The sequence below is a fragment of the Dermacentor andersoni genome, chromosome 9, assembly GCF_023375885.2.
Source record: "Dermacentor andersoni chromosome 9, qqDerAnde1_hic_scaffold, whole genome shotgun sequence".
NCBI lineage: Eukaryota > Metazoa > Arthropoda > Arachnida > Ixodida > Ixodidae > Dermacentor > Dermacentor andersoni.
The window spans coordinates 18,778,795-18,790,882 of NC_092822.1; the positions used below are offsets into that span (position 1 = coordinate 18,778,795).

At 46.2% G+C, this 12,088-nt stretch overlaps 1 protein-coding gene across 5 annotated transcripts in view; it reads right to left on the reverse strand.

Moving 5' to 3' along the window:
* The window catches only part of LOC126527166 (complement C3-like), a 78,527-nt gene that overhangs the window by 62,755 nt on the left and 3,684 nt on the right, over positions 1–12,088 (reverse strand). For all 5 annotated transcript variants that reach the window (XM_055068595.2, XM_055068594.2, XM_055068592.1 and 2 more), the window contains exon 2: positions 2,447–2,607. In XM_055068595.2, the coding sequence (XP_054924570.1) occupies positions 2,447–2,607 (161 nt within the window). The remainder of the gene's footprint in view (positions 1–2,446; positions 2,608–12,088) is intronic.

A 12,088-nucleotide genomic window follows, 5' to 3' on the forward strand; every position in this document is an offset into this window, starting at 1 on the left:
TAAGCTACACAAGCTGCGACGTGCAAGGGCCTGGGATTGCGACGGCAGGTACGAGCGAAGCAAGGTTATCTTTACGCATCCGTCCGCCATGATGCGTCTTCAGATTCTTTCCACACCATACTGCGTCTTTGACGCGAGCGCGTCACAGGACTACTCGTGATCATTCTTCGGGATGCTGAAATGTCACCGTCAGCAACTTCGTTTCTGAAACGGAGCCGTGTGCTATCATATCTCCAGGGCCTCATGTTGTCGTCGCGATCGCACGTTCAATGCTCAGCGGGGAAACACATAATACGTCACAACGGTTGTCCTTCCGTTAGGTTCGCCGGTGATTCCAACGCCACAGGCAGAGAGTTTTAACAAGCGAATATCAAGCTGGTATCGCGTTTCGGGGCCACTCCTGCGTGATCGACATTGCCAAGCAAGCTACGCCACGCCAAAACTAATCACGTTACTTACGCAAATGCGTGCAACGCCTTCGGACTCTGACGACAAGCACAAGCGGGGCTAACCGTCGCGGAAGCTCGCCGAGCTGCTGCTTCGCTCAGCGGACACATGCGCGCGAGGCTTATCTCTAAACGTGCAGTGGTTGAGGCATCGGGTTCCCAAGTCGCACCAGCTCGCTCTATCGCCTCCCAGAAGACCGTCAGACAGTCGATAAGGGTTCCTCTAGTGACCCATATGAACCTGCTCTAATCATAATCTCTAGCCAGAAACTCGTTGCTGAAGACCAAAGCGCGTAGTTAGTTCATTTTTCTTTAATTCTGGGGCTTCACGCCGCAAAACCACGATTTCGATATGAGGCACGCCATGTTGGGGGACCCTGGAAGAATTTTGACCACCAGGGGATCTTTAACGTGCCCCCGATGCACGGGAGACGGTCGTGTTTTGCATTTCGCCCCCCACTGAAATGCGGCTGCCGCGGCCAGGATATAATCCCGCGACCTCGTGCTTAGCAGCGCTTCCAAAGCCCATAGTTCGTTAGAATTAGCCTGGCGAGCGCATGTTTAAGAACGTTTACCTTGTTGTCTCACCCGCAACTCGGTTCCTAATACATTAACTTCGATATAAGTCGCAATTAGCAAAATATATTGCGAATATATCTTAAATATTTAGTCAATTGTACTGACATGAATCGCGTTCAACGTTTGAACGGACATTATTGCCCTATCTTTCTGTATTTATTTAATGTGTTCTGCTTACAAAATAGAACGTCATCGGTGTAGAGCCTTACATGAGCAAGAGATGTTCCGCTTGATTCAGTTGCACAACGTTTCTCTGTCGCGAGCCAACGCGCGTGTTCTTGTCTACAAATTTAAAGCATGGCAGAGCGCACGTTAAGTTGGAACTGTCAGGTGTCCGCCGAGTTAAGCGCCGCCGCAAGGATGAGGTCGGGAACCGGGGCGTTTCGGCACGCCACCGAATGGCGAAAGGTCAACTTCCCGCCCCAAATTTGCACCAAACGCGATACGTTAATCTCTTTTTACCCTGTGAGTGAGAAGCCTGATAGACAAGTGAGAAGCCTGACGTCGCCTAACGCCTATGGGGAACCATTTCTTCGGTCGGCAGGTGGCCTTATTCGTGTGACGACCGGACAGGATAAACTTGTCTGCCGAAAAACCCCGCCGGGGCCTCATTATCGTAGATCGGCCAGATCTTGTTGGTCACTCCTATTTACTCTCCTGGTTCACCGTTGCTGTTTTCATGGTGTGACAGGGTAGAATCTAGCCTAGTCAGGGATGCTGTCATTTGAAAAGTCTGAAAGTGCGAAGTTAACTATGCACTCAAGCAGAGAAGTACCGTATCAACTCGTGCGTAACGGTCATACTCCTGCAGATGACGCAGTCACACAGTCCCAACTTTCAACAAAAAAGGTGAGACAAAAATGCATGCTTAAACATTTTTTTTATTATTCTCTCATAACCAACAGCGATAAATTTAGAAGTGATATGTTTCGATAACAGGCATCCACACGGCGTCTCTCCGTACAAACTACAGAAGGCGAGCGAGCGGGAGAGAGAGAGAGAGGGATATAAGGAAGGCAGGGATGTTAACCAGTCAAAAGTCTGGTTGGCTACCCTACGCTGGGGGAAGCGAAAAGGGGAAGAGAGAAGGGAGAGAGAGGGTATAAAGGCGTGCACAGACAGTCATTGAGTCAAAGCCGTTCTGTCAAAACCAGACGTTCTAAGAAAGCACAAACGTGCCTTCCCTACAGAGACCCAGTATAAGAGTGCTGCGGTAAGCAAATACGGTTGTCGTGCCGTGTCTGAATAACGTATCGAATGAGAGGCGGTGGTGAGGGAGGTGCTCATTCGATCACGTGTGGTGCTCATTTGATGTTTGCAGTGATGCAGTAATGGCCACAACTGGACTCCTTTCTGCAGGAACGTGAAAATACGCACGTCTAATACGACAACTGGTGCGGTATTTGCGCGCGCAATCTCACCTGTGCCGAGGCTGATGGTGTCTCGGAAAAGGGTGTGTATTCGAGCGGGATAATCCTGGAGGATTAACGTGACGTCCCGCGGTGATCCCCGGTTGAAGACCACTGCAGTTTCCTCGGTACCTAGCCGAACAACGTTGGGTGCCGTGACAATACAGCTGTGCCTGCAAGACAATTTTTTTTTTAACATGTGTGTTTTCTAAAAGACTGCGCAATAGCAGGGCCACAAATAATATCCTGATATCGATATCTGATTTTGTAACAAAGGTACATTTCTAGCTCTCACAACATTCTCAGTTAAGACTAAATTGTTAACAACCAGTATACCTGGAACTCGCGTTCTGAAAGGCTCTCTTATAAAAGAACTTGTAGAAAGTGCACATTCTTAAATTTTAGTTTCATAGGCAAGCGTTACTTCTTGCTGTAAATTACAGGTTAATAATTTTTAAGTTTTACGGAATTCTCAAGAATAACCTGTTGCAGATAACATAATTCCAGCGCTTGAAATGGATTATTCAGGGGAGCCTACATAACTTTCACGAGAAATAAAAACACGTAATCAACTAATTTGCAGAAATTCAGTAATTATATTTTGAAATAAATACTTTACAGAACATATTGCGATTTACGAATTCTAGCTGGTGAGACTGGAAAGCGTATTCACTTGGAATAAACTTGCAGAGTGACGCCACGCACCACGAAGCGTTTGTCGTATAGTTTTCACGTCGTCGTTGCAATCTTCCCTCAACACCTTGTAGTGAGTCAGCGTTTACTGTCTGCGGTCAGAGGCACAGATTCTTCACGCTCTATTTGCTCTCCCTAGACCCGAAACGTCGCCGAAGGCCGGAATATGACCTCACCGGTTGCACCGCTTCTTTCGAGTGACGTAAGCGGGCTCGCTCGCAGAAGTGCTTCCCTGTCGAAACCGAACGAAGGGCCCGATTGGTGCATTGGACCAAAAAATAAAACGCCATCGCTGGATCACTGCAGCGGAGGAACGCTCGTAAAGATATGCACGTCATTACATTACTCTCTCATGAGACATCGGGGTGTAAGAAGCTAGACCGCGTGTAGAAATTACGCAGATTGAACGACATGAGTCACATTGTCGTCGGCCTCGAAACCACGAAGCAAATTTGACTGCTCGTCAGGGCGTAACTTCTATTTCCTCAGTCTCACCCAAGCTGTGGAAAAGAGCAGCTTTTGACATTTTTTTTTTGTGCGTGGCAGCGAATTGCACTTTTGGCTTCCGCAATCACTCAGCGTTGTGTAGACGTGTTCCCATTTACACCTCCTCTTCTTCATCCTTCATTACCGCCGTCGTTGTACCTTTCCTGAGGTGAGAGTATCCGCGAAGACCAAACCGGTTGATACAGACCGCTCTGCCACACATTCTTTTTTTTTTTAAGTACGTATTTGCTAGGAGACGTTGACGCATAATGTGGAGCTGTCTACCCATTTTCATATAAATTTAGTACACAATCATGAAAAAATGCGCGCCTATGCGTTGCACAAGGCGGCGCAGGACAAAATAAAGGCCGCGAGAAAAATAATGATAACAAAAAAATAAAGATCTCATAAACGACACGTAAGTCATCTTCCAGATATGCACGCACAGTGAGGACAGAGAAAAGTCAAGATTACCGTTCCACCCCTCCCACCCCATAAGCCTTCTCTCTCTTACTGCATAAAAGTTTATAGTGTCTCCATGCTGTGCTACGTATTTGTTGTGCGTGTGTTAAGCATCGCATGTACCGCGTTATTATTTCGTTTATAATCGAATTCTCTTCATGTAGCGTGCTGACGTGCGCCATGACAAATCTCTTCGATATTAAAGAGCCCGTGTCTCTCAAATAGTCATTCACTTGCAAACGCCGCTAACGGAGGGACAGTGTTAGCGATACAGCAGTTCTGTGTCTTCCTTTCCCCGTGTTTCACATTCTTCGGCTTGTTTACCTTCCTTCCTTTTCTTTTACTTCCTTGCTGATCCAGTGTGCTTTGTTAGTACCCGTATAGCAAGCGTCCCTGAAAGCCGACAGCCCAGAAATAGCGAGCATCGAAGACGGCAGCCCTGCAGGATCCCGGTTCTGCCTGAATTCGCTCCGCAATTCTAGAGCAGCGCTGCCTAGCCAAAGGAAAGTCGGATTGTGGCCTCCGAAATACGATGGTCGCGCGCGCCCATGAAATATCTGTTTCGGAGCCTTCCTCCCTGCTCCGACGGCAAACAGGGCTTTCGTGGTCTCTGGCAAGTTGCTGTACGTTGTAGAGAAATTCGGCGTCGTGGCTCAGTGGCAATCGCGTTCTGCTACTGCGCGCGATGTCGCAGGTTCGATACCAAGTCGATGCATCTGATTGCAAAGCTGTTCCTGTGCCGTGCTTTGCCACGCACGTTAAAGAACCCCAGACGGTCAAAAATTATTCGGGGTCCAGCGCTAAGGCTTCGGTCGTGGGTACGCATTGGTAGAAGCGTTCCAATGTCGACCACCAGCGTGATTTCATTGATTGATTGCTTGATTTTAAGGTTCTAAACCAACGCTGAGGCTATGAGAGATGCCGTTGTGGAGGGTTGAAGGTCTATTTCGACCACCTAAGGTCCTCTAACGCGCACCTAAATTTAGGTATACAATCGTTCTTTTATTCTGCCCCCATTGTAATGTGGCCGCCGGGGCCGGGAATCGAATCGACGACCTTGTGCTCAGCGCTAAGAATGCTATATCCACTGGGCCACCGCGGTGTTTTGGGTTGAAAAAATTTCTTAAAAGACTAAGATCATGTTCTCCTGCGCTGTACTCCCACAATATCCCCCAGGACTACAGTATATCCACCTTCAAGGCCCACTATATCGCTTGCTGCTTCATCGCGTGGTGACCCAGCCGCCATCGGCAATGACGCATCTTTGACGGCTCATCATCCCCACGACTCGTGAAGCCAGCAACACAGACGGGAGCTGCTATATAGTATTACGCTCGCGCGGCGCTTCGATTCGCAGAAGGAAGCGTATCGCGACTGCCGCTGATGGATTCACGCGACACTCGAGACGGAGCACACTCATACGCTTCTCGTAAACAGGCGTTCTCAGCGCGCCATCCGAATGTCGCCGGGTCTCCGACGGTGCAGGGACGTCAAGTGACGCGCTTACTAAACGCGAGCACGCTGGCTGAAGCCACATACTTCCGTTACATATTTAGCGATAATTACGAGTGTACGTCTGGCTTCACAATCGCTCAGTTTTGTAAAGGAGGTCTTCAGTTAACCAACTCGCTCTAAATCTAATCTCATCTCTCAATTATTTTTATCTTGACCATAAGAACAATTTAAATGCACACTTCGAGATCACTTCGAGCGCCCTTCGAGCGCAAGTGCGCTCGAACTGGGCTCCCTGTGGGGCGTTAACGCTTTGCGCAATAAAGACTCCACACAGTAATTACTAAATGTTTATATAGATAGTCGATATGTTGGGTATGACCGCCGCCTTAAAGATCTGCATTATGGGTTACTGTTCTTGTTTTTCTTGATTACAATAAAGTTGATTTTGACGGTGCCTGAGACTTCTTATGGTAACGTTCTCTTCTTTGTCATTGTTTGTTCGTTTGTTTGTTTGTTTGTTTGTTTGTTTGTTTGTTTATTTGTTTGTTTGTTTGTTTGTTTGTTTGTTTGTTTGTTTGTTTGTTTGTTTGTTCTTTCTTGTGTGTGTGATTGTCATCATGCTGCCCATTTGAAAAGTGTTCAGTTTGACCTTTCAATGCTGCCATCGCGATCTTTTCTTCTATGCCCTTCCGCAAGATGAAACATTTGGTCCTTTTGATCCACTATCATTCTGCGGAAATCGAAATTGTGGCGAATGCTAAATCTTTAGGCATGACTGTCGAAAGCGACGATGCTTATAAAGAGGCTTCTTCAGGTGAAGAATCAACAAGGAAACACATTAGTTCTTTCGATACCTGTGACCAAGTAAAGAAAAGCTGTGCTTCAATTCAGCGCCGTAGTAGATCATACTGTAATGCTCCCACGAATACTCTAATTAATACTCCCACGAAGACCCTATTCTTTTGCGCAGGAATAATAAAGAAGGCAAACGGGTGCTGAAATCAATGCAAGTTTACAGTAAGGTAATTGTCTCTAATTGTACAAAGGCATTAACTCTGTTTGTAATCACTAACGGGGTAAGATAATGTAGCAGCAAGCATGCCACATGGTGGGCGTCCGACACACAGCCGGCGCGTATCGTTTTTGTATCAATCGCCCAGCGCATGCCCATACGTAAGACCCTGTGCACATGTGTGAACTAGATAAGGAAATGTTAACCATGGCAGCGGGTTGCTGTGGCTGTGGACACGGCACACTATATTGGGAGCCGTAAAAGAGAGAACTTTCATTGAAGGTGCGCATGTTAACAGGAACAGCTTCCGCTTGGCAACATACGACAGGAGAAGTACGGCGAGGGAATAGAAAGATGAGGCGGAAAGGGAAGGTTCCCTGAACAAATGCGCCCTTAAGGAAAGTGCTTTGATTTTTTGTGCGCGCGCCATAGAAATGGGGCACAAAGGGGGGACGTAGACCCCACAAATTTCCGGAACAACTTAATCCCACAAAGCCCAATGTACAGCCCATACTAGCCTGAAGGGAGTGTTGAGTTGTGAATAGTTCAGCAAATGAATTACTAATTAAGTAGTTTCCATACTAATTAATTTTTACTCAATTATAATTTCGCTGCGTTTTTCATACCAATATACTCTCCGTGGCCAGAAGTACGTGTGAGCAAGTTGTTTTCATTTTCTTTGACGTGGAATGGTGTTCGAGCTTTGTGGGGTTTAATTTACATGACATCACATGTCTACACATGACTACACATGAGACATGACACAAATACCACATTACTACACAAGGAATAATTGTAGAATCATACCTGCTCACTTTCCCGAATGCTTCGTAACGTTTACGAATTTCCACTTGTTCTAGAATTTCACGAATGGTGCCAATATTGCGCCAAATTTTACGAAAATGTTCATTTGTGAAAAAGCTCCTCTCGTGTCTTTCAATATATTCTTGGAAATCGTACGACAGTGAAAGGACACAAGGTGGATACTTGCTTCGAGTAAGTTCATTGACACACGTTCCTACAGCAGGTGAAATCGACAACAGCAATGTCGCTGCGAAATCGCTGTCAATCTCAGAACAGTATGCTGGTTATCAGTCTCTGCTCTCACAAGTTTGCTGTCGCTCGTGCGCTGCGTCTAAAGCTAACTCATCGTTAATAAGGTACTTATGTATATATACCATGAAAGGCGTGTGCTCAAGACAAACTAAAGACGTCGTGATATTCTCCCCCACCCCTCTCCATCCCGGTAATGTACTGCATTACAACCTCGCATGCGTATCGCTCATTCTGTGACTAAGATACTCATTTATTTCTTTGTGATGGCAACAAGGATATGTCGATCAGGTATATCGGAGAGGGGGACACGTGCTTCACTGGCTACACCCCCATACATACATACATACATACATACATACATACATACATACATACATACATACATACATACATACATACATACATACATACATACATACATACATACATACATACATACATACATACATACATACATACACGTTACTAACATTTCAAGTTCCAATTTCATACTGCTCATTACCCTACAAAGACTTGAAGGTGTTATTGCGTGTTTCTAAGATCATCTGGAGCAAAAAAAAAAATCGGACGACTAACCCGCTTGTGCCACGTGCGAAAGCAATGCCGCCAATTACGACGCCCTCGTCCCTTTCGTTCTACGAACGCAATTCTCGTAACAACCAGCGACTGACACCTACGACACCCGATAGCGGCGCGCGCATCCGCCCCTCGCGAAAGCAACCATCTTAAAAGCGCGCTCTCCAGCTGCCACCGGGTCTGTGGAGAAGTGACGTCAAGCGATGTTCGAGGCGGATGGAAAACGGAGAGGGGCGGTTTTCTTTCGCGCGAAACGAACGAGACGCGCCGTCTCTAACGAAGCCGCGTGTGTCTGCACCGCTTTTGATACCGGCACGCACAGATCCAAGTAAAGAACAGGCTGCGGCTCAGTGGCTTTCCGGTCTTGCGCAAGGCTACTGCAAATTACGCGCCGGCCGCTCCCTGCTTCGCCACCGGGGAAGGGCGTTTTTGCCATCCGTTTTTCAACTTTTTCAAGAAGGGGGCGCGCCTCTGCCCCAGAGCGATGGCCTCGAGAGATAACGGCGAAACAGGCCTCGAATCAACGCCGGGACGCACCTCTGTACGCTTAGTGATGGTGACCAGATGTTCTTGTAAACAAGGTTACAGCGCTAAGGAACGAAACAAACTTCGCAGGCCAGGCACTGGTCTATATCGCATGTCCTGAGAAGTCTTCGTTGATGCTGTAACCACGCTTCATAATTTCAATGACGAACTAGCCCAGCTTTCTGTATCAGTGACCGAATGGTCCTGTATAATGCGCCACTTGCCCGTCATCATCTGCTCGTTCACTCATTAGTGCGAAGCTTTCTATGCTTGATACCAAGCACTTTGCTGTAGGTTCCTGTCCAGCTTTGTTCCGGGCCACTTGAGTAAAAAAAAAAAAAAAAATACGCGTTCGATGGTGGGATTTGAACGAAGGTCCCCGTCCAGACATCCTCGTTGTTGTGATGTCAGGTTGCCTTTTCCATCACACATACACAATTGTCTGCCTTAAACTTATGTGTGCACCACCTGGTAGCAGTTCGCGGTAACCCAAACGATTTTACATTTAGACCTGCAAAATACTTCGCATAGCACTGGTTCCCACGGTTCGTAAAACGTGTGTATTTTTTCATTGATATATGAATCTTAATGTTGGTATTGTATTTCGAGGTGAGTGAATATTCAAAGTTTCCAATAATAATTCAATATATTGACACGTGTACTTGTTTGTCTTTATCGAGCGACACGTTTCACCGCCTAACAAATTTATCGTACAGCGCAGGACGCGCCTTCATGTATCGGAAGTTTCTGGAATGTTATCGATGCTTCCATCCGCTGTCTGTGACCAAGCCTTGAGTAATCTGATCGCATGTGTGCGCGACGCGAATAATGTCGAACTTTGTAGAAGGCGCGCGGGTCCCAGCGATTACTCTGGAACGTTCGACGACTGATGTATAAAAGCAGACGCGCTTGACCCGCTGATCAGATTTTCGACGATCGCCGACCGTGTTCGGCGCTATCGTTGTGCTATAAGTGTAGCCTGTTATTGTGGGCAAAGTTAGTTTAGTCTTTCACAGTATTGCTACTGTGTTCTTGAACGTCACGACCACGTGACAATATACGCTGGTGAGTCGCATCCATATATGAAGAGGAACTATTTGGTATTTTCGAACAATCGAAACCAACCAAACTATCGGAAACGAAACAACGACAAAAGTTTTCGAAGCAATGCAGGAACAATAACGACAACAAAACCGCGTAATTTCTGATGAGTCTGACTACTCCGTTCTTCAATTCTACCTTAATAATATTTCCTTTTGGTCTGACACATGGCTTATGAAACTAAACATTAACAAATTTAATTCAAAGAGAGTGTCTCGAAAAATTAACCAGTCCACTTCTCAAGGCTATGATCTTAACGGCTACCTTCTTAAGTTCGTGAACAGCTACAGGTATCTAAGCGAACATATCATTAAAAACATGTCTTGGCAGAAACATATCCACCATGTTCCTAACAAAGCTAACAGTACCATTGGTTTCCTTCGCCAGAATTTTTGCCTCGCTGAAACTATTACTATATAAAACACTCGTGCGTTTTAAACTTGAGTACGCTTCACGCATATGGTAACCGTATGCTAGCTCACTAACGCAGTCCACAGAATCAGTTCAAAACCGCTTAGCTAGGTTTATCCTATCTAACTCCTATCGCTTAGCCAGCGTTTCTAGCATGGAGCAACAGCTTGACCTTCCTCTCCTTTCTACTAGGCGTCAAATTTCCCTCTTATCTCTGTTTCATAAAGTATACTACACTAATATTGACCTAAGAATGACACTTTTTTCGCCTCCAAGCCATTTGTCATCCCGTATTGGTGATCAAATGAAGGTTGGGGTGCCCCAGTGTAAAAGCAAAGCATACCTAGAAGCTTTCATTCCGAAAACAAGTCAAGCCTGGAATCTCCTTCCCGCCTCCATCGTCGCTACCACAGATCACGATGTGTTAGAGTTGGCTATCTGTGATCATGTGCTGCCACTTAAGCCATTTTTTTTATTATTGCCACTCCTCTCTGTAATGCATGTACGGCGTTGAGTGTAAATAAATGAAACGAAAATGAAAAAAAAAAGTGTAATGCAAGCTCTGCTTTCGATTTGGTGGTAGATGCGCACAAGGCAACCTATGCCTGCATTCTGTCAGTGCATCTCGAGTCATGTAGCAGTTTTATTTTTAAAAAAATTATGGGGTTTTACGTGCCAAAACCACTTTCTGAGGCACGCCGTAGTGGAGGACTCCGGAAATTTCGACCACCTGGGGTTGTTTAACGTGCACCTAAATGTAAGCACACGGGTGTTTTCGCATTTCGCCTAGCAGTTTTATTGTTTACGTGACAAACATTGTTTTCCCTGCAACGTACCACCTTCTGCTGGTGTCCTTCAACACACAAGTTCTTCACCAGTCTTGTTTTATTTTTTCACAACTTCTGGTCTTTCTTCAGCAACCATTTATTTGAAGTCTTTGGAAGGCTAGTCATAAAGCAGCGATTCATTCTGGGAAACCTTGTTCGGCACCAAGCTTTAAAGAGGTTTCGTGCCATTTTTATTCAGTGACAGTTAGTGACCATGTGTTTAACTGACCTCTTGTTCCTGAAAGTTATACTCCATCTCACAAGCTGGTTGCAGCACTGCCGAAGGTATGAGGCGTACACAGGCACTATCCTTGCGCAGCGGTATATAGTACCGGCCGTAACTGGCTGATTATTGGCTACACTAGAGAGATTTATTATTGCTCACTGCATGATATGATGCAGTGACACGTGTCATGTCAGGAAATTTGCACATGCACGTCGTGCAGCGAGAATTACTGGGGCAGTTACCGCCAATAACCGTAATAGGCACCCTAACCGTGGCAAAATGGCAACGCCCATACAGCACCGGTCACCCGCTTCGATTCGAATTCGCGCTTGTTACTGGCTCTCCGCACTGTTAGCGAGAAACAAACGCCAAAATCCGTCATCGCTAAGTCTCATCTCAAGCTGAGATAAAATCATTAGGCAAGTTTTGGCGTAATAATTGACATCGGCTGTTTGTTTTCACACTGCTTAGGACTATATAATACAGACCCATATGGCACCGAGTCGTAAAAATGGTTTGATTTCTAGTTAGCAGATGGCGCCACAGCATTAGCATTGGTGAAGCACTGACGATGCCGAACGCTATAACAGCCTAATTGTTCACTGCGCCATAAATTTGCTACCCCGCGCTAGCATGGTACGAGATGACGGTAGTGAGCAAACGCTACGTAGACGCCGAGCAGACGCTCTGGCACTGGTGAGCATCTGTAAGGGCATTCGCCCGGGCTAAGGAAGCTGCAAGGTAACCGCATGGAAAATAAAGGCAAAGCGAAACGCAATATACGGTTACGGCGTCAAAACATTTTTGGCATTAATCCACCAACC